The following is a 27,177-nucleotide window of genomic DNA, read 5'->3' on the forward strand; positions in this document are numbered from 1 at the left end:
GCAGATTCCTGCTAACCCCGTAGGCCGATGCCCAAATGGTCTTTCTGCTCGACCAGAGTGGGTCATTTTCTGTGTCAATGTGGTCCAATTTGATGATTTGGAGGAATGCAGCTGTGCCAACGTGCTTCAAAATGCACTATTTCTCATATATGATCTCGAGCAGTTTGAAAACCATGGATTACAAATGAAAAATAATCTGCGGTTGCTTCTGTTTTGTTTGTTCTTCCTTCGCCTCTTCTGTCTTGTATTGTATTGTCCTGTCTGTTTAGTGATCCTTTCCCCCCCACCCACATTGAGTCCCGCCCCCTGTTAATCCGTCCCACTGTCACTGGTGCCTAGACCCTTATGTGCCCATGCCGGGGGCCAGTCCCTCCTCACCCAGTCTTCCACACTAGCCGTAAAGCACTTGCACTCGAGTCCCCTTCCCCGGCCAGTCTGTATTTGGTCTGCTGCCCGCTCCCTCCACTATCTCCCCTTACCCCTCCCCTCCCCCTAGCACTTTGCGGTCCTGAGCCATCTTCTGCACTTGCCCAGCCCTGGGCCCCCCGCCTTCCTGCACTTCTCCACCTCCTTTCCCTCCTCCCCTCCCAGAGCTGTCCCTTCCCAACTGCACTTATTTCTCACTGCACTTGCACGATCTGTATGTCACGAGGCCTAGTCGGACTGTCCCTCACTGTTGCTATTTATCCTCTTGCTCGCCCCATTGTCTTGTAGCGCCTTGAAACACTGGTGTATAGGCGCCATACAAATGTCCAATAAATAACATAAAATTCCTTTCTTCCTTTTAGGTTTATATTTCTCATATATTGCTTCAAAGAATTCTGATGTTAGAGTTTTGCAAAGGAACTTTTAGTGAATTTCTGCATTTATTGTAACCTTGATACACAAAGTTCTGCCTTTAATTGTTAGCAACTTACATTTTTATCTTGGATTATTGGTTAGCAAGTCTTATAATGGTTATGAACTGTTGATTATCATATTCTGTATTTATCCAAAACAAAGCTTAATAAAAAATTGCTTAAAAAATCACCTTTAAAAAAAAAAACATGGATTACGATTTTCAAATAAGGGTCCGTGGGCATATATTTTGGCCCATTACATCTCTGATCCGAAAGCTTATGGTTGTGCATGAGTTTCTTCACCAAGTTGAAGTCTAGGGTTTGTTGGGGAACATGGGCCCTGGTGCTGTTACACCTTTAGGTGAGGGGGAGAATGGTGGCCGATGGGCTTTTCAGACAGGCTCGGTGTTAGCCTTGTCTTAAGGATACACATTAAAGAACACACTTCTCTCCAGTTGAAACCTTGGTTTGAGGGCACTGGAGCACCTTAAATCCTCGGATGGGGAATGCAGTAGTGGAACAGCCGCAGCCAGCTAACATTGGTCTGAGAAAGGAGGTATTCCTGGCCACCTTCAAAAATGACTTTGAGGACATGCAGCGAAGGACCGTTTTTGCTGTTTGAAGAATGACTGCTTTGTTTGGGTGTACCTGGGAAAGGTGGGGTATGAGGGTATGAGGGTCTAAGGCGAAGGACATGCCTTTCATCGTGGTTACTGCCTGAAGGGCTTAGGGCAGGGGTCTGCAGCCTCGGCCCTCCGGATGGATTACATCTCCCATCAGACCTAACCAGCATAGTCAATGGTGGGTCATGGCAGTGGTAGTCCAACATCTGGGGAGCCACGGGTTGCAGAGCGTGGGTTTATGGTTTAATAACTAAAATAGATATTAAATCACTGGAGATCTTCAAGCGGAGCCTTAAGACACATCTCTTTGCCAGATGCATTATAGTTGGTGGCTTGTTATTCCCTCCGCCCCCCACTCCTCTGGATTCTGACTAGTTAAATTGGGGTTTGTGACTGTGTCTTTTGTGTTGTCGCCCCTGGTTGGGTTTAGTGCCCCTATGCCTTCGGGCCACCCCGGCGCTATTAAAATAAATAAATATATAAATGAAGGTGTGCGTGGTGAGTGACAGTGCTTCCTGATTCTAGGTAAAAGCCATGACTGTGAGGCCTGCACTGAAGGCTGGGTCATTCCAGGTCAGCGTATTTTAGAAAAGTAAAGAACCTGCAACACTATTACAGTTTTGGCAACATAGAACTCCTGCTAATACTAACAAAGTACTCAATATTTTTCCGTTAGAACTTTGTTTAAATTTATACAGCCTTCTTCTTTGCAAACAAACCACTGTGCATGCATTCAGATGCGTATGCCGTGCGTAGCTCATTCCTGCATGCTCTGAAATATGCCGTAATCAAGCCAAGTGGGAGTCTTTATAAACACATTGATATAAGGTTTATCACATAGCAATGTGAAAGCTACCACACTCCTGTTTCAACAACATTTTCAATATATTCCAATCACCATTAGCCCAGCTTGGATTCTGCCGTACACAAAAAACATGTTTCAACACGTTGGCAACTCCATTGCCACCCCATCTTCCTCAGGGCTAGAGATGGGCTAAATAGTGTGTCGACCGGAAGAGAGAGTGATGCCTTCAAAGAAGCACACATCTGTAAATAAATAGGGGAAAAAAACTCATTGGTGGGTGGAGTTCTGAGGTTTATATTTTAATAATATTTTCGTGCAAGGAACACTGAGGCAGCAATATTCTAAGACATTACCTGGGTGGACTTAATTATTCATTAGTTTCGCCTGTTGTTATTCGGTCTGTTTCATCTTTGTGTCTACTTCCTGTTTACTCTTTCAAGGTTCAGGATCTAGCTCAGCGTCTTGCATCAATGTATCTTCCACTCACGTGCATTTATGACAGGCCGTTGCTAGGGTCTTCTACTGCCATTGAAGATAATCTTGCCATCTGCTCTGTTGCTGCCATTATTGGGAATGCTGTCTTCCACTGCCAATGGAGATAATCTTGCCATCACCTCTGTTGCTGCCATTATTGGGAATGCTGTCTTCCTCTGCCAATGGAGATAATCTTGCCATCACCTCTGTTGCTGCCATTATTGGGAATGCTGTCTTCCTCTGCCAATGGAGATAATCTTGCCATCACCTCTGTTGCTGCAATTATTGGGAATGCTGTCTTCCACTCCCAATGGAGATAATCTTGCCATCTCCACTGTTGCTGCCATTATTGGGAATACTGTCTTCCACTGCCAATTGAGATAATCTGGCCTTCTCCTCTGTTGCTGCCATTATTGGGAATTTTGTATTCTACTGCCAATGGAGAGAATCTTGCCATCTCCACTGTTGCTGCCCTTATTGGGAATGCTGTCTTCCACTAGCAATGGAGATTATCTTGCCATCCCCTCTGTTGCTGCCATTATTGAGAATGCTGTCTTCCACTGCCAATGGAGAGAATCTTGCCATCTCCACTGTTCCTGTCATTATTGAGAATGCTGTTTTCTACTGCCAATGGAGATAATCTTGCCATCTCCACTGTTCCTGTCATTATTGGGAATGCTGTCTTCTACTGCCAGTGGAGATAATCCTGCCATCCCCTCTGTTGCTGCCATTATTGGGAATGTCGTATTCTACTGCCAATGGAGAGAATCTTGCCATCTCCACTGTTGCTGCCATTATTGGGAATACTGTCTTCCACTGCCAAAGGAGATAATCTTGCCATTACCTCTGTTGCTGCCATTATTGGGAATGCTGTCTTCCTCTGCCAATGGAGATAAACCTGCCATCTCATCTGTTGCTGCCATTATTGGGAATACTGTCTTCCACTGCCAATGGAGATAATCTCGCCTTCTCCTCTGTTGCTGCCATTATTGGGAATGTTGTCTTCTACTGCCAATGGAGATAATCCTGCCATCTCATCTGTTGCTGCCATTATTGGGAATTTTGTATTCTACTGCCAATGGAGATAATCCTGCCATCTCATCTGTTGCTGCCATTATTGGGAATGCTGTCTTCCACTGCCAATGGAGATAATCTCGCCTTCTCCTCTGTTGCTGCCATTATTGGGAATGCTGTCTTCTACTGCCAATGGAGATAATCCTGCCATCTCCACTGTTGCTGCCATTATTGGGAATGCTGTCTTCCACTGCCAATGGAGATAATCTTGCCATCACCTCTGTTGCTGCAATTATTGGGAATGCTGTCTTCCACTGCCAATGGAGATAATCTTGCCATCTCCACTGTTGCTGCCATTATTGAGAATACTGTCTTCCACTGCCAATGGAGATAATCTCGCCTTCTCCTCTGTTGCTGCCATTATTGGGAATTTTGTATTCTACTGCCAATGGAGATAATCCTGCCATCTCATCTGTTGCTGCCATTATTGGGAATGCTCTCTTCCACTGCCAATGGAGATAATCTCGCCTTCTCCTCTGTTGCTGCCATTATTGGGAATGCTGTCTTCTACTGCCAATGGAGATAATCCTGCCATCTCATCTGTTGCTGCCATTATTGGAAGTGCCGACTGATACATGGCCCACGGGAGGGAGCATCTCTTTAGGGAGTATGTGCATTTGTGGTGTCCAGGGTTTCTTGGCAATGAGTGATGCTTAGCCTCCCGTCGAGTCTCAGCCTTTGAGGCATGAAATTCAGCTTCCCTACAGACGGGTGCATCATTGAAACATGGCTAAATTATGGATGGGGATCAGGTGTCTCTAGGGGTGCACATTTCAGCGAGGCTCTACCCCTAGTGGGTGTTGGACTCCCCCAAATAGACTCCACATCCAGTTGGGCTCAGCCTTCAGGGATTCCCACGTGCCTTCCCCTGGGTCCAGGCTGTCAGTCGGGCTACTTCTCTTCCCATTTGGGCTCAGCCTACCTACCTTCTGTGCTGCTTAGACCTCAAATGTGACTGACCACCCATTAATTGAGGGTATACAGCATCCCATGGGCGGGGTGGGTGGATGGTGCAGACATGAGACAAAGGTTGTCTCTGGTCATTGATGTATTTATTCTCTACAACAAATGTCCCAGTGCTGATCTGACAGAGGGAGGCCAAATAGCGGAGCCTAGGCCATCAGAGCAGCTGGCGTGACCCAGCTAGAAAGGCCTTCTCTACAGCAAATGTCCCAGAGCTAATCTGACAGTGGGAGGCCCAATAGCAGAGCCTAGGTCCTCAGAGCAGCTGACATGACCCAGCTAGAAAGGTCTTCTCTACAGCAAATGTCCCAGAGCTGATCTGACAGAGGGAGGCCAAATAGCGGAGCCTAGGCCATCAGAGCAGCTGGCGTGACCCAGCTAGAAAGGTCTTCTCTACAGCAAATGTCCCAGAGCTGATCTGACAGAGGTAGGCCCAATAGCAGAGCCTAGGTCCTCAGAGCAGCTGACGTGACCCAGCTAGAAAGGCCTTGCCTACAGCAAATGTCCCAGAGCTGATCTGACAGAGGGAGGCCCAATAGCAGAGCCTAGACTCTCAGAGCAGCTGGCATGACCCAGCTAGAAAGGCCTTCTCTACAGCAAATGTTCCAGAGCTGATCTGACAGAGGGAGGCCCAATAGCAGAGCCTAGACCCTCAGCGCAGCTGGCGTGACTCAGCTAGAAAGGCCTTCTCTACAGCAAATGTCCCAGAGCTGATCTGACAGAGGGAGGCCCAATAGCAGAGCCTAGGCCATCAGAGCAGCTGGCATGACCCAGCTAGAAAGGTCTTCTCTACAGCAAATGTCCCAGAGCTGATCTGACAGTGGGAGACGGCTCTCGGAGCAGCTGGCATGAACCAGCTAGTAAGGTCTTCTCTACAGCAAATGTCTCAGAGCCGCTGGCGTGACCCAGCTAGAAAGGCTGTCCTAGAGCTGGTCTGACAGAGGGAGGCCCAATATCAGAGCCTAGACCCTCAGAGCAGCTGGCATGACCCAGCTAGAAAGGCCGCCCCACACTTGTACTGGTCTGGTCTGGTAGGCCCAGAGGCCACTTCGCAGGGACTGGCCTAAGATCCGCGTGCCCACTGTATCCCTGCGAAGTGGCAGTGCACCATTCAACTGTGGCAAAATCAGTGTGGCGTTTCCGCCTCCCCCTCTCAAACCGCACCCCCAACCGCCTCTCAGAAGAAAAAAAAGACAACAGGCTGAGTATAGGTAAGGAAAGCCAGATAACAGCTGTGGTGTGTAAATCTGTTGCTGGCCCTGAGGAAATGTTCATTCAGGATTTTCAGTCTTGGGTGGTAATGCACCAGGAAAGGGGTGGGGGAGGAAGGGGTCAAGGGGTCAAGGGGCGAGAAGGCTTCTGTTTCGCCTGGGGGTGGCCAAGGGCCTCCTTTGTTCGTGGGTGGGGAGGGTCGGAGGCATGCGCGGACCTGCTCCTCTGCAGGTACACCAGCCCTTAACCCCCACCCCCTGGGGCACCGGGGCCTTAGCAGGAGAATAGGCCCAGCTTTAGACTTGTGATGGCCGCCCTTTGTCATGGACGCTGGATGTGCAAGTTTCTTTCGGGGCGGGGCCTGGCCAGGACACCGCTTTCAGCTCCGCTCATAGGCCATTTGCATTTGAGGCACCCGAATGCCCCTGCCAACGGACCCCATACTGTGCCCCAAAGACTCGAAAGTCGGGGTGCACAGAGGCACCGTGTACCAGGCAGGCTCAGAGGCGGGAAGCACCGGCACCGATTACAACGCGGAGCCCGCAGGAGTGAATGAAGACTTTCCATTTGGGAGAGTAGGGTGTTTCTCAATCGGTATTTGGGGGAGGCCTGGGCATGCGCCACGTAGCCTCGCTAGAACTACTCTGCAATATTCAGGGCGACGCTCTAGACCGGAGGGAATCCGGTGTTTAAATCCCTTGCCAGCACAGCAGGATGTAGCGGGTGTACACAGCACGGCCGCGTCCCCTCCTCACCTTGCAGCCCAGCACTGCATGCGCCCATATCACCCGTGTTGCGGTTTCCACAGACGCTTGCCTCGGGCCCGTTCTGCTCCTGGGTGCCTCAAGTCGGGTTTTTAAGCCTTCCTCGGTCTATGGCAGCCATTTAGAACGTTTTTTTTCGACCAGTTGTTACTAAACGGGCCGGCTTTGAAGAAAATATTTAAAAAATCTTGCTTCATCCAGCCCTTCATTGCCAACAATGATTAATAATAATGTCACCTTGTTCTATAGCGCTTCGTTCTGGACCCCTTGCTCTTTTAAGCACTATAACTCGATGTGGTGTTATTGACCAATTTAATGCTACTCCTTCGACCTGTGCCGATTTGCAAAGTGCAGGTTCTCCCAGGCCAAGGGTGAGTGTGTATCCTCTTTTCGCAGACATTTCTCAGGCGCCCCTTTGTTTGATTTTGTGGTGACCCTGTTCACATCGCCTGATATATTAGAGTGGGATGTAGATCAACGTTGGGGATTTGGGGAGGTGGGTGGCTTTGCAAAGGTGCATTAGAGCAGGAGGGAACGGGTGATGGTCCTCAAGTCTGGAATGGAAGGTTTTCCTTTGCCCGGCAGCTGGCCAGTCCGCAGAGTCCATTCTCCAATGTTTCTGATGTAATCTTTAAAGCTAGACCAGGACAGGAGCGAATGTGAAGAAGAGGATGAAGACCAGACCAAAGAGGTTTCACTGAAAGCTCTGTCCTGCTTTCCAGCTAAAAACCACATTGGGCCTCATTGCGGGTGTGGCGGTCCGGAATTAACAGTGGCGGTAAAGCCACCGCCACTTTTAATTCCGGACCGCCCGATCCTGAGTCCTGCAGGCGGGAGGTGGTGTACCCGCCAGGTCTGACCTGGCGGGTTGAACACGTCCTGCAGGCGGGAGGTGATCTTCCCGCCAGGTTGAACACCTCCCACCTGCAGGCGGACGTGGAAACACCAGCACCATCACAAGATGGTGCCAGTGTTTCCATGGCACCCATTCCCTTGAGTCCTATGGGACTCAACGGGAATGGGGATTAACACCATTCCGCCTCCGTGACTCCCGGGAAACCGGGGCTGTAATGCCCTGGTAATTCCGGGAGTCACGGAGGCGGAATGGTAATATGAGTCCGGCGGTAACCAGGCGGTTTTACCGTCGCGGTTACCGCTGGACCCGTATTGAGGCCCATTGACATTTTTAGAAGACCCTGAGTGCAAAAGCATTCTGCATTAAATTCAAACCTGTTTTTTTTTTGTATTTTCTCACATTTGGTTGCATCCCAGGGCAACACATGACACGTGTATCGGTTATTTGGGCTTCACCAGGACCATTTTATAAAACTGTGGATCAATTTCTGAAACTGTTCTTTTCTGTATATCTACGTTGGTCTGTGGTTAAACACAAGCCCAGATATTCGTGTTGCCAAGGCTACTTTGCCGGATGTACTTCCTATCAGATTATTGATTCCTGAATGGGAATCAAGCAGAGGATGTCGTTTGGGAGTTAGAATGGGGGGCAGCGTTTTTATTATCCACAAGAAATTATTGCAGTGCTGGGCTAGGCACTAGGCTTGGGGTTAGATTGAGTTCCAGGGATTTTGGATTATGTTATGTTAAAGGTTCTTATACCACGCACTGTTGCCACCTGCATGGTCTCTTGGCGCTCGGGCAGATATGCAGTGCAAGGGTAAAAAGCAAGAGAGCTTTGATGTGCTGTTGGCAGCTTCTTTTTGGATAAACCAGTCACTGAGCGTTCGCGCATTTTCTGTCGGTGGCAGTCTTGCAGTGTTGAGTTGAGATTTTGTGTGGTTTGGTTTCATGTTGGGTGTTGTGAAGTGGGTGCGGGTTTTGGTGCAGTAGAGGTATGGTTGTGTTTAGTTCAGGGTTGGAGGGTGAGTATGCAGAATGGCGAGCTTTTAGTGCGGTTAATTAGTAGCAATACATTTCCTACCCCCGACAATCTAAGTTTGACCCATTACTGTTCCCAACAATCCATCCGCGTGTGGTAATTGTAATTGGTTATTTATAATGCGCTTAATACCCAGAGGTTCTAAGCGCGCACCGGGGATCGAACCTGTGTTGCTCTGCATCGTCTTGCTTCCCAGTTTCTCTATGCTTCATTTAGTGGGTGCACTGCTAAACAGGGCATGTTTGCACTAGGTTGTGCTGATCTGAATTATGTCTCGTGAATGAGTTCTGCTAGAATCCTTCCCAGGTCAAGATTTTCAGTTTATATTTCACTGCACAATTAGGTTGTATTTTGAGATGGCAGAGTTCGCCACACTCTAGTCCAAGTTAATTGGGCCTCTTTCCCGATGAGTGCTGTTTCGAGAGAGGGTGACACCTGCATATTTTTTCACGCACGGCAGAAATCTTGGTGTCATTGGGCTCCACAAATAAGGCAAGGTAATCCCCTGTGATTACCTTGGGGGGTGCTCAGTGCTAAGAGCACCTGCCATTTCAAAACGAATTGACTCACAGGGTGCTTGCAGTACAATGAACTCCTCATCTTGTTTTTGAACAAATATCTACTGCCCCTCAATTAACTCATGGTCGTCTCAAAAACTGCTCTCGCCTTATTTATCTCTGTTATCTGTTTGTCCTTCTTGCCTTTCCCTTATACAGCTCTGCCTTCCTTTTCTTTCTCAATCATCTCCCCATTTTACCGCTGTTTAGCCTCCTTCCATGTCCCAGCTTGGGCAAGGCCAGCTTTGTTAATGTTGGGCTCGGATCTTGTTTAGCTCTTAATGTTCACGGGGCCTAGAGTCAAGCCAGACATCTGGATCCGAGACAGCCTTGTGGATTATACAGAGGGATTTGAATTTAATCTGTGAAGCAACCAGGAGCCAGTGAAGACTTTTTAGGGCAGGAGAGATGCAGTCCTTAGGCTTGAGGCCAAGGATAAGTCTTGCCATTTTCTGAATTAGCTGCAAGGGTCGTAGAGTGGAAGAAGGTAGATTTAGGAGGAGGCTATTGCAATAGTCAAGCCTAGAGAGAACCAGGACTCAGGTAACATTGAGCTTCTGGGTGAAGGTGAGAAAAGGTAGATTTACTTTGAGAAGGAAGAGCTGAAAGTGGGACTTCTTGGCAATGTCCTTAGTGTGAGGGAGGAAGGAGAGAGAAGAGTCGAAAATGACTTGAAGGTTCTGGCTTCAGAAGAGGGAGCTGGTGGAGAGCCCATGGAAGAAGGCCAGAGTGAAGGGAAGCAGTCCAGAGCAGGGGTCCCAATGGGAAGGATCTATGTTTTGCTGGCATTGAGGCAGAGATCATTGGAAGTGCACCAGGCCTGGATGGCAGAAAGGCAGTCTGGGATGATGGAAGGTGCAAGAGGGTCAGCAGGAAGTTTGAAGAAGAGTTGTGTGTCATCAGCATAACACTGGAAGTTGGGGGAGAAGGAGGAGATGAGGTGTGCCAGTCGAGTAAGGTAGATGTTAAAGAGCTAAGGCGAGAGAATAGAGCCCTGGGGGACACCACATTTAGAGAAGGAAGTAGGAGAGAAGGTGCTCAGGAAGACTTGGGAGGAGCGGTCAGATAGGAAGGAGGTCACCCAGTCCAGTGGCCTCTCCAAGATAACCACCAAGGGTGTCGTGGAGCCTTTTTATGAGAATGCAGAGGTTGACCATGTCAAATGCAGAGGAGAGATCGAGAAGAGTGAGAACAGTAGGGGAGTTGGAATACAGGGATGCAAGCAGTTCTTCACAGGTGTTCAGAAGAGCAGTTTCTGTGCCTCTGTATGCTCAAAATCCAGATTGATGGTTGTGGAGACCACCAACAAGTTTAGTGTGAGAGTTGTGTTGCAACAGGGCCAACTTCTCCAGCAGTCTCCCCAGGAAGTGGGTGATGGAGATAGGGTGGTAGTTGGGTGGACAGGTAGAGTCTGCTGACGTTTTTATAAGGAGGGGGCGCACAAGGGAGTGCTTGCGGGAGGAGGGGAAATAACCAGTAGCAAATGAGTGGTCACAGAGTTCAGGGGCAAGAGCGCCAATCTTGTCCTTGATGGTTCTGGATGAGTAAGGGGAAACCTGTTTGGAAGAGCCCTTCATGGAGCCGACAACTCTGTTGACTTTTTCCAGTCAGACTAGAGAGAAGGAGGAAGTTGAGTGGCCAAGGGAGGCAATGGGTGAGGGATGGGTTGGGAGAGTGAGTGAGTGATAAGGCTCTTCAGGATGTCCTGAGTTTTGGTGGTGAAGTGAGTGGCAAGTACTTTGCAGAGGGCATGAGAAGGAATAGGGGAGGAGGATACTGCGGCAGGGTTAGCTAGTTCCCTGCAGGTTTTGAAAAGTTCAGCCGTGTTGTTTGATGTGCAAGATACTTGTGCCTGAATGTGGGCCCTTTTCTTGGCATGGATGGAGAGTTTGTATTGCCTCTATAGTTTGTCAGAGGGTGAGCCGGAGTTTTGTCACTTCCATTCTGCAGCTCTGCATTTTCATTTCAGGGCTGCAAGTTCGGAGTCATATCAGGTGTTGAGCTTAGAGGCAGGTTTCAAGCAGATCCTCATGACTGGGGCAAGAATGTCAAGGGTGTTGGTGATGGACAGGTGGAAGTTGCTGAGAGCAGTGTCGCTGGTAGAGTCTGATTTGGAGGGGGCAAAGGCGGATAAAGGCGGAAGCGAAGGAAAGAGCTGACACTTGTTTCATCAGGTGGATTTTCTTGAACGAGGTTGGCAGGGATTTTGGAGATGAGGGCACAGTGCCATGGGGGCCCTGGTGGGAGGAGAGTAGAGAGTGGTCTGACCAAGAAAGAGGGGTGACTAGAGGAGATGAGAGAGAGAGAGAGAGAGAGAGAGAGAGAGAGAGAGGGGGGGGAGGTCGGAGTGGATGAGGGTGTCCAGAAGAGTGGGTTGGACCAGAAGGGGGAATAGAGAGGTTCAAAGGTCAAGTATGGATGCTGGGCCAGGGGAGTCCAATCGGTTGTTAAAGTCACTCAGGAAGAGCCGGTTTGAGGAATCTGAAAGTAAGGAGGAACAAATATCATCCCAGTCAGAGAGGAACAGGGCGGTAGCGCCTGGAGGCCGGTAAATGGTAGCAATGGCCAGGGTGGAGGAGGGAGAGATAACCAGGCTCTCAAAGAAAGAGTTGAGCTGAGTGGGTAAGATGGAAGAAGGGACCCACTGAGGGAAGATCTAGGCAACCCACTGTTTTCTCTTGTGTTATGCTCTTCATGGAAATGGTAACAAAGGGGGAAAGTCTGCGTTGTCAACTGGTGGCTATTACCCAGGGTACTTACCAGCCCGACTCGTAGGTGCGGTGGTCCTCTATCATAATCGGGCAGGTGAATCATCTGCAAGTAGTGAGGGGGAGTTGCAGTAAAACTCTAAAAAAGGGGTTGCGTCTATTTCCTAGCCAAATCCTGTACCCTCTTACTATATTCAATGTGATTGCAGCAGACTATAATTATAACCGAGGTAGTTAACTTAACATTGCAAAACACCTGTTTGAAAATGATCAGCTTCCAGCAGCTTCATACAAGCTCGAAATCAATAAGCAATGGGCGGTGCCACGAGTGATTGACACTCCACAGGGCACTTGCTGTTGGTGGGTGCCTTCTGCTAATGTTCTCCATTTTGTTTTCTCTCCACAGTGCTATGCTCGGAGAGGGTTGGCTTGGTGACGAGGACCTACCATGACATCGACGCCGTCACCAACTTGCTGGAAGAGGTTTGTGGTGTTTCTATTCGCTCTCTGGTGGTCTGCCACTTGATGCCCCGTTCCTGGTAACCTCATATGACGCACACATGTCCTCTCCCTCAATTCTAGGAGGTTTTCCCTCTATTGAATCCAAGATTTTCTGAAATAGATACTGAACCGAAACTAGCTGGAGCAGATCATTTTAAATGTGTACAAATACCCAGAAATATGCCCAGAATTAATGCAGGTTCAGCTCACCTGCCCATGTCCACCCGCTGCCCCCAAATCTCTCAATATTGGATACAGATGTTGAACATACATTGTACATTGAATGTCACAATTACTCCCAGCGCAGAATTATTCAGGGATGAGTCATTTATCACTTTGCTCTGTGTCTCTAACCTAGAGATTATGTGCACACCCTGACACCTGTGGTTCTAATCCCGCTTTCCCCACTTGAGCAAGCATGTGTGATCCTGGGCTAATCTCTTCAATTCTGAATTGCCAGTGCTTTGATACCATGTAACTTAAATAATTAGACCTCAACTACTAAAAATAAATCCATATTTACATGTGTAACACACAAGCAGTTACCAGTATGAGTGCACAAGACATGCTTTCTGTGCCATTCTATCTCAAGGGACAAACTATTACAAGAGATTGGGGGTGGGGGTGGGGGTAGTTCTGGAGGAAGGGTTAAACCAGCATGCATTCTCCACAGCATCCCCAAATCCTTAATGGATATAATGAACCTGAAGTTTTCAAACCTGATAGATTTGATCAGTGGTCTCCAACCTGCGACTCTCCAGATGTTGTGGACTATAATTCCCATGATACCTCACCATTGAGTAGGCTGTTTAGGGCTGATGGAATTTGTAGTCCAAAACATCTAGAGCGCCAATGGGTGCATACCACTGGAATTGATGGTGTTTGCCCAGGAAATTGAATTGAATTGAAATTGTTAGGCACTGTTTAGTGCCTGGTTATACCTTAGAAGAACCTGGTTAACTTTTGACTCCCCAGGCCAAATGGTGCCATGCAAACGTCACCATGTGAAATTTACTCTGTGTGTTTGGGAGTGTGCATACAGGATGGTTAGAAGACATGTAGAGCATGATGGGTCCTATGTAGTGGACACAATGGTGGTCATTACGAGGTTGGCGGTAGCCAGGCGGCCGCCAGTGTGATGAATTTTTCGGCACCCGGGAATGGGCAATTACTGGGGCATTACATCCCTGGCGGACTTGGTAATCACCCATTCCCAGGCGCCGGAAAATATTACTCCCCGTTCCCATTTGGGTCCCATTGGACTCAGTGGGGATGGGCAGGACGGATGTACCGGCACCATTCATGAATGGTGCCGGTGCATCCGTCAAGGTCTGCGAGCGGGTGCCTTTCCTCCCGCCAGGTCAGGCCTGGTGGGCAGAAGGGCACCCGCTCGCAGACTCGTAGTTTGATGGTCCGGTAGCAGTGATGGTAGCTTACTGGCACCATTGTTACCGGATCGGCAAACTTGTAATGAGACCCAATGTTGTAGTGTGCATCACGTGTGGAAGTTGGAATTGTGGCACCCTGTGCACAGGCTCCTCGTTGCACAGAGCTAGCAGCTGTGTGGCGGGTGATTCCTCGGATGCAGGAGCGGCTTTGCGCTCTTGCGCCGCCATCTTTCTTTTGATCCCTGCATGTGGGTTTCATTGGCCAACACATGACTGTCTCCTGAAGTGGGAATGATGGCTCTCGTTTTAGGAATTCCTAATTTCATAGTAGCATTTGCACTGGTGAGGATAATCTTTTTCTTGTCACTGCGTGTGCTGATAATTCGCAGGCTTTAATAGATTCTAAAAATGCCAGCTGAAATATTATTACTGGACTCCAGCCAGTTTTGATCCTTTGAATTCCTGGACTAAATCTTTTCTCTTGTGCTTGAAGCAAGCAAAGTGAGTATTAAACTGATCTGAAGCGAGACAGACTGAGACGCCCCAGAGACGGCTGATACCTTTAAAAGGCTGTGTGGCTCGAGCAGTGCCAGTCACACATCTGGCAGTATCTGACATGAGACTGGCCCGAGCAGTGCCAGTCACACATCCGGCAGTATCTGACATAAGACTGGCCCGAGCAGTGCCAGTCACACATCCGGCAGTATCTGACATAAGACTGGCCCGAGCAGTGCCAGTATCACATCTGGCAGTACTGGCCTGAGCAGTGCCAGTCTCACATCTGGCAGTATCTGACATGAGACTGGCGCGAGCAGTGCCACTCTCACATCCGGCAGTATCTGACATAAGACTGGTCTGAGCAGTGCAGTATCACATCTGGCAGTACTGGCCTGAGCATTGCCAGTCTCACATCTGGCAGTATCTGACATGAGACTGGCCCGAGCACTGCCAGTCTCACATCTGGCAGTATCTGACGACTGGCCCGAGAACTGCCAGTCTCACATCTGGCAGTATCTGACATGAGACTGGCCCGAGCAGTGCCAGTCTCACATCTGGCAGTATCTGAGATAAAACTGGTCTGAGCAGTGCCAGTCTCACATCCGGCAGTACTGGCCTGAGCAGTGCCAGTCTCACATCTGGCAGTATCTGACATGAGACTGGCCCGAGCAGTGCCAGTCTCACATCCGGCAGTATCTGACATGAGACTGTCCAGGCTTTTCAGAGGCACCGGCCGGACCTGATTGCCCACCTGCCCCTCCATCCCCATAGGGCAGTGGCATTCAAACTTGTTCATACCGACCCCCCCCTCCCCCTTGAGTAAAAATTATGTTTTATGGCCCCCCTAGGGAGCCAAAAGGATGTCCAGGCTCTATAAAAAGGATTAAGATATTAAAAACAGTCATCTTAATCCCTTTTGAAGGAGTCTGGGTGCCCCCTGGACATCCTTCAGCCCCCCATTGTGAAAACCACTGCCATTGAGCAGTCTGCTGCAGCACAATACCCCATTTAGGCACATGGGGATTTGGGTGTGGGCACGGTCGGGCTGGGGCCATAAAATTGTCTCTGCACCAATGATAAGGTGGCCCACAGTTGCAAATGGCTATTCATTCCTTTTGTGACAGACTGCTTGAGTAGTTTTTAAAAAATAAAATGCGATGCAAATTGTGCATTTTAAAGAATATTTATTCAGCAACACTGCATGATGAAGTAACTCATCAAACTGGCCCACATTGGGCAAAAAAGTGGCTCACATTGAGCAAAAGAACGGGCCTGCACAAGCATTTTGTGTTTTTGGTTCGGCCATGGGCCTATTGCCCTACAGGCCACTCCGAGCCTGTGTGTGAGGCCTGTCTCCTTTGATAGTCACGGGATATCCTTTCCTTTCCTGTCCTTGCAGAAGGAGCGAGATCTGGAGCTGGCGGCCCGGATTGGCCAGTCCCTGCTGAAGCAGAACCGCAACCTCACCGAGCGCAATGAGTTCCTCGAGGAGCAGCTGGAGGTGGCCACGGAGGAGGTGAGTGAGTGCACGCTGGTGACCAGGGCAAGTCCGCAGTGGACGCCGCCATTCCATGAGCCAGCCTACGTCGGCTTCTTTTGGATATTATTGGTAATCATAACAAGGACATTTTGAACTGTGAAGACCACAAACTGATTGCTCTCTTGGTTCAACTAATGGACGTTGCTAAAACCAAAAGAAATGGTACTCCTTTTGTCCACCTTGGAGGAGGAGTTGCACCCCTTTTATTGCTTTTGAAGAATGGAGGGTGGTGTCAGGCACTGACTTGCGGTTAAACATAACTCAGTACTGTAGGCCTGGATTCCACTCAGAAACCATTTCTTAGTTGTCTGTTAATGTTCTGTTTTGCAAAAACAGCACACATTTCACCTGTGTTTCTCTTGAAATTGTTCGTTAGCACCCTGGCACAGCTTCCGTGTAACCCAGAGCAGACTGGTTTAGAGCGTATCCAGAACGGGCAGTTCTTAGGTCAACAGAAGCAGCACCCTAGAGCTGGTCAATATTGACATATTTTCTATACGCCCCAAAAGGGAGCTGCGATGTGGGTGTGATGCATTAAAGGCCCAGTGAGGACTACTGTGTCATCTACCACACAGCCGCCTAAAAACAAAACCTTAAGAGCTAGTTTTCAGGCGAATTATAGAGCAGGTTTTCTGGTAATACTGATGTCACTGGGTATTCGTAAAGTGCCTACTGCCATTGTTATGGCCTCGAAGCGCTGTGGGTTGGGTGGCCTTTTGGCAGATCGTAGTCTGAACAAACCTGGAAATAATACTGTTGCATTGCAGGCATCTTGTGCATGAAAAATAATTGATGTCTTAAGATGCCTTTAAATGTGTGACTCTTCTGCACATGTTTAATGGATGATGGAAACATTCCTAATGCATGTTTCTTCCGTTAAAAGTTGTGCTGGGTTTTACATTCATTCCTAATGCATCGCATCTGTTGGCATTCCACCCCCAGGATGCAATGAATGAAACGGCACACGTGATGTAATGTCAGCTCAGCCATCTGAACTGCGCATGCGTGTGCTGGGCCTCCGCAACCAGTACAGGAGGCGGCTTCTTTGGGTTCCAAGTGGCCAGGTTCTTTCAGGGTTGCCCGGGTGGGATTGCATATGGTTTGACATGCGTGTGCTGGGCCTCCGCAACCAGTAAAGGAGGTGGGTTCTTTGGGTTTCGAGTGGCCCAGGTTCTTTCTGCGTTGCCCGGGTGGGATTGCATATGGTTTGACATGCGTGTGCTGGGCCTCCGCAACCAGTAAAGGAGGCGGCTTCTTTGGGTTTAGAGAGGCCCAGGTTCTTTCTGCGTTGCCCGGTTGGGATTGCATATGGCTTGACATGCGTGTGCTGGGCCTCCGCAACCAGTAAAGGAGGCGGCTTCTTTGGGTTTAGAGAGGCCCAGGTTCTTTCTGCGTTGCCCGGTTGGGATTGCATATGGCTTGACATGCGTGTGCTGGGCCTCCGCAACCAGTAAAGGAGGCGGCTTCTTTGGGTTTAGAGAGGCCCAGGTTCTTTCTGCGTTGCCCGGTTGGGATTGCATATGGCTTGACATGCGTGTGCTGGGCCTCCGCAACCAGTAAAGGAGGCGGCTTCTTTGGGTTTAGAGAGGCCCAGGTTCTTTCTGCGTTGCCCGGTTGGGATTGCATATGGCTTGACATGCGTGTTCTGGGCCTCCGCAACCAGTAAAGGAGGTGGGTTCTTTGGGTTTCGAGAGGCCCAGGTTCTTTCAGGGTTGCCCGGGTGGGATTGCATATGGCTTGACATGCGTGTGCTGGGCCTCCGCAACCAGTAAAGGAGGCGGCTTCTTTGGGTTTAGAGAGGCCCAGGTTCTTTCTGCGTTGCCCGGTTGGGATTGCATATGGTTTGACATGCGTGTGCTGGGCCTCCGCAACCAGTAAAGGAGGTGGGTTCTTTGGGTTTCGAGAGGCCCAGGTTCTTTCAGGGTTGCCCGGTTGGGATTGCATATGGCTTGACATGCGTGTGCTGGGCCTCCGCAACCAGTACAGGAGGCGGCTTCTTTGGGTTTCGAGAGGCCCAGGTTCTCTCTGCGTTGCCCGGGTGGGACTGCATGTGGTTTGACGTGCGTGTGCTGGGCCTCCGCAACCAGTAAAGGAGGCGGCTTCTTTGGGTTTAGAGAGGCCCAGGTTCTTTCTGCGTTGCCCGGTTGGGATTGCATATGGTTTGACATGCGTGTGCTGGGCCTCCGCAACCAGTAAAGGAGGTGGGTTCTTTGGGTTTCGAGAGGCCCAGGTTCTTTCAGGGTTGCCCGGTTGGGATTGCATATGGCTTGACATGCGTGTGCTGGGCCTCCGCAACCAGTACAGGAGGCGGCTTCTTTGGGTTTCGAGAGGCCCAGGTTCTCTCTGCGTTGCCCGGGTGGGACTGCATGTGGTTTGACATGCGTGTGCTGGGCCTCCGCAACCAGTACAGGAGGCGGCTTCTTTGGGTTCCAAGTGGCCAGGTTCTTTCAGGGTTGCCCGGGTGGGATTGCATATGGTTTGACATGCGTGTGCTGGGCCTCCGCAACCAGTAAAGGAGGTGGGTTCTTTGGGTTTAGAGAGGCCCAGGTTCTTTCTGCGTTGCCCGGTTGGGATTGCATATGGCTTGACATGCGTGTGCTGGGCCTCCGCAACCAGTAAAGGAGGCGGCTTCTTTGGGTTTCGAGAGGCCCAGGTTCTTTCAGGGTTGCCCGGGTGGGATTGCATATGGCTTGACATGCGTGTGCTGGGCCTCCGCAACCAGTAAAGGAGGCGGCTTCTTTGGGTTTAGAGAGGCCCAGGTTCTTTCTGCGTTGCCCGGTTGGGATTGCATATGGTTTGACATGCGTGTGCTGGGCCTCCGCAACCAGTAAAGGAGGTGGGTTCTTTGGGTTTCGAGAGGCCCAGGTTCTTTCAGGGTTGCCCGGTTGGGATTGCATATGGCTTGACATGCGTGTGCTGGGCCTCCGCAACCAGTACAGGAGGCGGCTTCTTTGGGTTTCGAGAGGCCCAAGTTCTCTCTGCGTTGCCCGGGTGGGACTGCATGTGGTTTGACGTGCGTGTGCTGGGCCTCCGCAACCAGTACAGGAGGCGGCTTCTTTGGGTTTCGAGTGGCCAGGTTCTTTCTGCGTTGCCCGGGTGGGATTGCATATGGTTTGACATGCGTGTGCTGGGCCTCCGCAACCAGTACAGGAGGCGGCTTCTTTGGGTTTCGAGAGGCCCAGGTTCTTTCTGCGTTGCCCGGGTGGGATTGCATATGGTTTGACATGCGTGTGCTGGGCCTCCGCAACCAGTACAGGAGGCGGCTTCTTTGGGTTTCGAGAGGCCCAGGTTCTCTCTGCGTTGCCCGGGTGGGACTGCATGTGGTTTGACGTGCGTGTGCTGGGCCTCCGCAACCAGTAAAGGAGGCGGCTTCTTTGGGTTTCGAGAGGCCCAGGTTCTCTCTGCGTTGCCCGGGTGGGACTGCATGTGGTTTGACATGCGTGTGCTGGGCCTCCGCAACCAGTACAGGAGGCGGCTTCTTTGGGTTCCAAGTGGCCAGGTTCTTTCAGGGTTGCCCGGGTGGGATTGCATATGGTTTGACATGCGTGTGCTGGGCCTCCGCAACCAGTAAAGGAGGTGGGTTCTTTGGGTTTCGAGTGGCCCAGGTTCTTTCTGCGTTGCCCGGGTGGGATTGCATATGGTTTGACATGCGTGTGCTGGGCCTCCGCAACCAGTACAGGAGGCGGCTTCTTTGGGTTTGGAGAGGCCCAGGTTCTCTCTGCGTTGCCCGGGTGGGACTGCATGTGGTTTGTGATGGTGGGAACCCATGGCCGCTGCAGCTGGCTGGTTTTATCTGCTTTTGCCGAATTTTTTAATCACAGTGGATTTTTTTTTTTTAACGGTTGATTTTGCCGCAAATATATGCGGGGTGTGACCTCCTGCAATGACCCCCCCCAGTCTCCTTAAGTTTAATGATTAGCCTAAACCCACCCCCCCCCCACCCCCCGCATATATTTTTAGCAAGATCCGTTCAACAAAAACTCGATGAAATCTGCTGCGGCAAAACCTCCCATTCCCAGCTGGTGGCCAACTCATCACTGGATTGTGTCTTTCCATAGCAATGGTCTGCCACAAGTGAGTGGCAATGAATGGTCCTGCACAGTGTACAGGCAGATGGGAGCGGATCGGATCACTGGCTTATCATGTGGGTCGCCATGCTTTATCCCACTTGCCACCTTCCACTACCCCACTACCAGAGTAGTGTGAAGCCCTGCAACAAAGCTGGGCAACCTTTGGCTCCCCGGATGCTTTGGGCCTACAACTCCCATGAGCTCGAGCTAGCATAGTTAATGATGAGTGACCACGGGAGGAAAGCTCATGGGCAATGTGCTCGCCTTGGAAGCAAAACGACACAGAGCAACACAGGTTCGATTCCCGGGTCCGCGCTTAGAAACCTCTGGGTATTAAGCGTGTTATAAATAACCAATCATGTCACGGGGTTCGTACTCCAGTACAGTGAGCGCTACAGGTTGCAGACCCCTGCTTTCTCTTCTGGTGCTTTCTGGGGCATAGTTTGGACACTGTGCTCCACATTCAATACCTTCTCTAAGTGGTGCAAACGAGTTTTCTGTGGTCCGAGGTGCAGCGTGTTCGTGTATTCTGTGGAGTTAGCTCTGTGGTCAAGCTGTTCATAGAATGTTCCTGTCTCACACATTTGGCTGATTCTGGATCAAAAAGCAGCCAACTTGCAGAAGGAATGTCTCTGTACAAAGAAAGTACATTCTTTATTTAATTGTTTTTTTATAACGTGCCAAATGCCATATACCCGAGTTCGTTTCTAAGCATAGATCCAGGATTTGAACCTCTGCTGTTCTCCGTGTTCTTGCATCGAAGACCAGCGCGGTGCCCCTGTGCTATCCTCCGTTCAGTAAGGACAAACGTTCAGACTGGATGTGTAACACTGTCATTCAGGTTTATTTATTTTCAGAAGATCTTTTTCCTTAGGGAGAATAGCACTTTGACAGTGTGGATTTTTCCTGAATTCTCCAAAATGACCACCTGACAACTTGCAATGTATTGTGCTGTCCTTGGTGTCTTCACTGTTAGACTTGAGCTCTCAAGTTCCCTGTGGCCATGCGTGAGAAGGTCATCCAGGCCTCATTTTGCTTTGAATTCTGGGGCTTGTAGTTTTCCTAGATTTCCTAGAATGGGAAAGGAAAAAAGGTCAAGTCCCAGAATCTAAAGGGGGAAACACTGTCTGGATGGCCTTCTCATGCATGGCCACGGGAAACTTGAGAGCTGTTAGACCTGCTTTGCTCTGTGTCAAAGGAATACTGGCCCTCGGGAAAATCGGACAATAACTTGACAGGTGTTTGGCCCTGAATGGCTGGTAGGCTACACCATGCCCTAGTCTGAGAACCTGTCAGTAAATCCCCTTTTTTAATAGGTTACTCTGTGAAATGTTTTCTCCCCTGTGTGCAGCCTTGAGGGCTGTTCCCCTTTGTAACTATGATTGGCCCTCCTGCAGATCGCCCAGCTGCGCCACGAGGTGTCCCGGCGAGACATTCTCCTGCAACTGTACTCCAACACCACAGAGGAGAGTGAGCCCACATCCAGCTCTGTCACCCCGTGAGTACCCTTCTGTCTGCTCACTGTGGCACTATGATTTTATGTTACGGCTTTTGATGACCTTGCATAGTGGTCCTCCAGTCTGTGGCTACATCATCTGTAATTGTGACTCTGTGTGGCACTTTGGTTCTCCGTGCGTCCTCTTCTTAGCGTGCGTGGCAATGTGACTTCCGGGTTCGGCAGGGATTCTCTGTGATGTCATGCCTTTGTGCTGGAGCGTGGAATGCTGGGAGAGTGCTCTGCATGAGTGTTCCTGCAATGTCAGTTGGAAGTGTCGGGCTGAGGTATGCATGGGCAAGTGATTTGTCTCACTCACCCTTGCCTTCCTTTCTCCATTTCTGTCTTGTTTGTTTTCCCTTTTCCTTCACTATTGCTTCATCATTCTCACATTACTTGCTCTCCCATTTCCTTTCTTTGACTTATTTCTCCATCCTCTTTCGTGTTTTCTTCTTGTTCTTTCTCGCTCTATTTTCTTTTGACTTTTCTTTCTTGCTCTTTTCCTCTCTTTTTCTCATGTTCCTTCTTCTTTTCTTTCTGCCTCTCTCATTCTCCCCTTTTCTTTCTTGCTCTCTCTCTCGTTTTCAGGTTCTGTCTCTTTCTCCCTATTCTTTCCATCTCTCTTTGTCTTCGCTTTCTTTCTACTTTTCAATCTCTCACTCTCTCTCTCCCCTTTTCCTTCTTTTCTTTCTGCCTCTCTCATTCTCCCCTTTTCCTTCCCCTTTTCTTTGTCTCTCATTCTCCCCTATTATTTCTCCTTTTCTTTCTGTCTCTCTCCCTCTTGCTTTTTTTTCTTTCTGTCTCTCAGCTTGCTCCCCCAATACTCACGTGGCCCTCCCTCCTGTGGCTTCCTTTCTTGCCTTCTTTGTACCTCTTTCTCATCTCAATCGCCTTTATTTTCCGGGCACCCCTTCCTTTCTCCTTCTCTTTCTTATAATGAAAACTGCAGATAGCCCCTTAATGCCTGTAGCTTCAAGGCACTTCACTTATTATTGCAACAGGATGGCGTATGGGATGTTTTGATTGTGGTCATCTTAGCCTTACATAGACAGACCTGATAAACTCATCATGCAGAACCAACCCTTTGCCAATGTTTCCAGTTAGACCCATTGCTTTAAAAACGTTTTTATTTACCACAGTGTCATCAGAGGCACAGCCTCCTCAGCTTAGCCAATGTATTGTATTGTTATCTTCATTTGTATAGCGCCTACTCTCATTGGTATGGTCTCAAAGCACTGTAGGTTGAACGCCCTCGGGGGACCGAAGTCCAAAGTATGAGAAGTTCATCAGTGGGTATAGAATGCTTGTGTGCATTTGACCAATAGGAAAGTGGATAGGGCAGGCCACGCCCCTATTAGCGACCCATATATCGCAGAGGCGTGTAGATGGGTGCTGTCGGGTCTTAATGGAGAGAAAGCTAGTGCAGGAGACTTAATGATATGTGTACAGCTGGATTGCATTTTTCCGTGGGAGATAGCTGCATTCTAATGGAGGAGATATTGTGCGATATGTCTTAAGCTCAGAGAATGATAGCAGATGCGTGCAGGCAGGTGGCCTTGCCTATGGCTTTCTTCCATGAGCATTCACTGTGAAACATTCCCTTGGGCTCGGGTTAGTTTCTTGGTTTCGTGACTGTAGATTCTCTCTTGTGGACTGTCCCCGAGAGTCAGACCTTCAACCACCACAGGTGCCAGGCCCCCTCCCGCTGATTCCTTCTAAGCTCAGGATGGGGCTCTGTGTTCCAACGGCATGGTCCGATATCTTTGCTTTCCTCTGTTCCCAGGTTGAGGCGGAACGCGTCATCTTTCGCGCTGCAGACTGGCTTCCACCTCGACACCCTGCAGCAGAAGCTGAAAGGCCTGGAGGAAGAGAACTTGAAGCTGAGGTCTGAGGTGAGACTTGGAAGGCATGATGGGACAGCAGCTTCCCCAGTCATATATATATATATACATATATATATATATATATATATACATACACACACACACACACACACACTCCATACAAGTCTCTGCATGTCTTTCCGCTCTGTCCCCTCTGGTGCTGTAAAGCTATGGAGCCCCCATACTGCTTTTTGATGTTCTTACGTAACCCCAAAATGTTGCGAAGGATCACACCTCTGTCATTGGTACAAAGGAGAGGCATCTAGAGGGAGTGGCAACTGCAATGCCCAGAGATCTCGGGGTGCGTGTAGGTTACACACACTCATCCGTGGTATACTCTGGGGTGATGGTACCTCCCGGTGCAAAGTGTTTACTGGGAGGCCGGTCTATGGAGCCCTGTGTAGAAGGGACACCGGCTGGTCCAATCTGCAGTCCCCCTGGCCCGTATCCACCCTTTAATCTCAACGATTGCAATGAAAGCCATTTCATTTCAAGGCAATCGTAAATGCATGCATTGAGTTAAATGTGAAATTTGCACAAACTCGGGAGGAAAATGGCTTTGTAAAAATTAAGATGGAATTAAATAATTAACAATAATAGCAACTAAGAAGGGATGAATCAAACAAAGAAGGGAGAAATGTAACCAAAAACAGGCTAGTAGAAGTGGTGGTTCCGTCCTGTGGCGCTGTAGGTACAAGGGATACTGGGGCTCCATCCTGTGGTGGATAAGGGATTCTGGGGTTCCATCCTGTGGTGCTCTAGGTCAAAGGGATACTGGGGTTCCATCCTGTGGTGCTCTAGGTAAAAGGGATACTGGGGTTCATCCTGTGGTGCTCTAGGTAAAAGGGATACTGGGGTTACACCCTGTGGTGCTCTAGGTAAAATGGATACTGAGTTCCATCCTGTGGTGCTCTAGGTACCAGGTATACTGGGGTTCCATCCTGTGGTGCTCTAGGTACGAGAGATAATTGAGTTGCATCCTGTGGTGCTCTAGGTACCAGGGATTCTAGGCTCCATCCTGTGGTGTTCTAGGTAAAAGGGATACTGGGGGTCCATCATGTGGTGCTACAGGTACAGGGGATGGCGGGGTTCCATCCTGTGGCTCTCTAGGTATGGGGATATGGGGTTCCACCCTGTGGTGCTCTAGGTAAAAGAGATACCAGGGTTCCATCATGTGGCTGTCTAGGTACCAGGGATACTGGTGTTCCTTCCTGTGGCGCTCTAGGTACCAGGGATTCTGGGGCTCCATCCTGTGGTGCTCTAGGTAAAAGGGATACTGGGGGTCCATCCTGTGGTGCTCTAGGTACGAGAGATAATTGAGTTGCATCCTGTGGCGCTCTAGGTACCAGGGATTCTGGGGCTCCATCCTGTGGTGATCTAGGTACCAGGGATTCTGGGGCTCCACCCTGTGGTGCTCTAGGTACCAGGGATTCTGGGGCTCCACCCTGTGGTGCTCTAGGTACCAGGGATTCTGGGGCTCCACCCTGTGGTGCTCTAGGTACCAGGGATTCTGGGGCTCCACCCTGTGGTGCTCTAGGTACCAGGGATTCTGGGGCTCCATCCCGTGGTGCTCTAGGTACCAGGGATACTGGGGTTCCATCCTGTGGTGCTCTAGGTACCAGGGATACTGGGCTCCATTCTGTGGTGCTGTAGGTACCAGGGATACTGGGGTTCCATCCTGTGGTGCTCTAGGTACCGGGGATACTGGGGTTCCATCCTGTGGTGCTCTAGGTACCAGGGATACTGGGGTTCCATCCTGTGGCGCTCTAGGTACCAGGGATACTGGCGTTCCATCCTGTGGTGCTCTAGGTACCGGGGATACTGGGGCTCCATCCTGTGGCGCGCTAGGTACCGGGGATACTGGGGCTCCATCCTGTGGTGCTCTAGGTACCAGGGATTCTGGGGTTCCATCCTGTGGTCCTCTAGGTACCGGGGATACTGGGGCTCCATCCTGTGGCGCTCTAGGAAGAGTGTACTGGGAGATCCTCCGTTGGCGCTCTAGATGTACGGGATACTGGCACGCCCACACCATTGAGGTACAGCGGGCCGGGTAGGCAGGGGGTCACCATCACATGGAACTGCAGATGGAGACCATAGAGTGTGGAGGCGGCCCCAGCTGTAGCACGAGGACTCATCCCAAGCCTGAATAGTGAATGCACTTCAGCGCGCAAGTCTAGGGAAGGGGCACCGCTCTCCCCTACCTGTCCCTTCTTATGCACTCATTTGCCTTTCTCTGTCTCTGCCACAGGCCACCACCATCGTGTCGGAAACCTGCGAGTACGAAGATCAGGAGGAGCTGCTGATGCTGGAGTGTGTGGAGCAGTTCTGTAAGCAGCCATCCGCCCTCTGTGTGCTTTACCCTTTCCAATGAAGATACCCCCTGTAGAAAGTATTCTGGGGGGGAGGCCCCTTCCCAGCCCCCATCTGACCTACTCGCCCCCCATCCCGCCTGTGTGCAGAGGGTGCGTGGCATAGACCCATTGTCACTGAGAAGACCACACCAATCGCCCATAAGTTCCCTGATGGTCCTGGTAAGACAGTTCAGTGGGCCATGCTCCTACTGCACTGATCTTTGTGTAGGCAAGTCTATTAAATGAGTCCGCTGTGCTCGGACATGGCTAATAGCGCCCATTATTTAAGCCATACCGAACTGGTGTGGGCATGCCATGAACCAACCGAGCCTTGCATTTGGGGATAACGTCCACTTCCCGGGCGGTAGCATTTTCCCCCAAAGAATGGAAAAAGGATTAAAGGGCATGGAATAACAGTGGTTTCTCAAGCGTTGGCGGCCATGTCGTGGCTTTCCCCATCCAAGACAAAGCACTTACACGTTTTTAAAAGATCTATCCGATTGGCAAAGAAGAAAGGCGCAGCCCACCAGTATATAGTCACGCTTGTGAAGTACGCTGCGCAGCTGGTACTTGCAGGCAACACACACAAGGTTGTATTCTCCCCTGTGCAAAATATTAGGCCGATGGTCTGTGACACACCTCTTACTTGTTCACGTGATGGAGGCCGTTCAATGTCAGTGGAAGCCGCATTAATAAATAACAGTAAATCCAATGCTTTGCTTCTATCCAAAATAGCAACCAGGGACCAGATTGTTCATTCGTATTGCTATACAATCGTGCCACCAAGCGGCTAAAAGTGGAACACTTCCCAATTTTTCTGACTGTGAGACGCATAGTGATATTAAGTTCTAAGATGCCACATTTATTGACCACTTGATCCCCTCGGCCCACTGTCTCCAGGCCCCCACACTCCCAGGTTGGCAATGTTGGCTGCGCGTGCGCATTGTCGGGCTTCCCTTCATGCTCTCCTCGTTGTCTTTCTCTCTATAGCGGAGGCCAGCAGGGAGGTGGGGCTGCTTGCAGAGAAGCTGGCCCAGAAAGGGGAGGACAACAACCGGCAGAAGGAAGAGATCAGCAAACTCCTGGCGCAAATCGTCGACCTCCAGCAGAAGTGCCGCAGTGTGAGTAGGCAGCCCGGGAAAGACTGTTTCTGCCTCATTCCTGATGCTAGTGTGTGTGCCGTCCTAGGCTTGTTCCCAGCACCACCCCCACAACCTCACTACGTCACTACGAACCAATCATAGGCTTTGCATTTTATCTATTCTAATTCTGAAACGCTACTTGTTTGCGTTCTTACTTACAACTCTCCAAATCTGACCTGGAAACACAGCCCAATTATCACAACACTCTAGGGTATTTCCGCCCCGTCCCTTTTGCAGAAGCATGGTCCGTCATGCGGCATCATAGTGGCATGCACCCGTGCTATCACAACACATCCCTCCTCTGCGGCATCCTTTCCTGCCTGCGTTTCTAGCATGCATCTATTTCTTGCTTTCCCGTCCTCTCATCTTCCCCTGGCCCATTTTATTCCTCCA

The 27,177-nt window shown here is 50.0% G+C and overlaps 1 protein-coding gene across 3 annotated transcripts in view; it reads left to right on the forward strand.

Moving 5' to 3' along the window:
- Positions 1-27,177, forward strand: part of HAP1 (huntingtin associated protein 1) — a 252,919-nt gene that overhangs the window by 193,360 nt on the left and 32,382 nt on the right. For all 3 annotated transcript variants that reach the window (XM_069634511.1, XM_069634508.1, XM_069634510.1), the window contains 6 exons: positions 12,323-12,399; positions 15,703-15,819; positions 21,311-21,411; positions 23,192-23,300; positions 25,540-25,618; positions 26,633-26,763. In XM_069634511.1, the coding sequence (XP_069490612.1) occupies positions 12,323-12,399; positions 15,703-15,819; positions 21,311-21,411; positions 23,192-23,300; positions 25,540-25,618; positions 26,633-26,763 (614 nt within the window). The remainder of the gene's footprint in view (positions 1-12,322; positions 12,400-15,702; positions 15,820-21,310; positions 21,412-23,191; positions 23,301-25,539; positions 25,619-26,632; positions 26,764-27,177) is intronic.

The sequence above is a fragment of the Ambystoma mexicanum genome, chromosome 13, assembly GCF_040938575.1.
Source record: "Ambystoma mexicanum isolate Mex_15411 chromosome 13, UKY_AmexF1_1, whole genome shotgun sequence".
NCBI lineage: Eukaryota > Metazoa > Chordata > Amphibia > Caudata > Ambystomatidae > Ambystoma > Ambystoma mexicanum.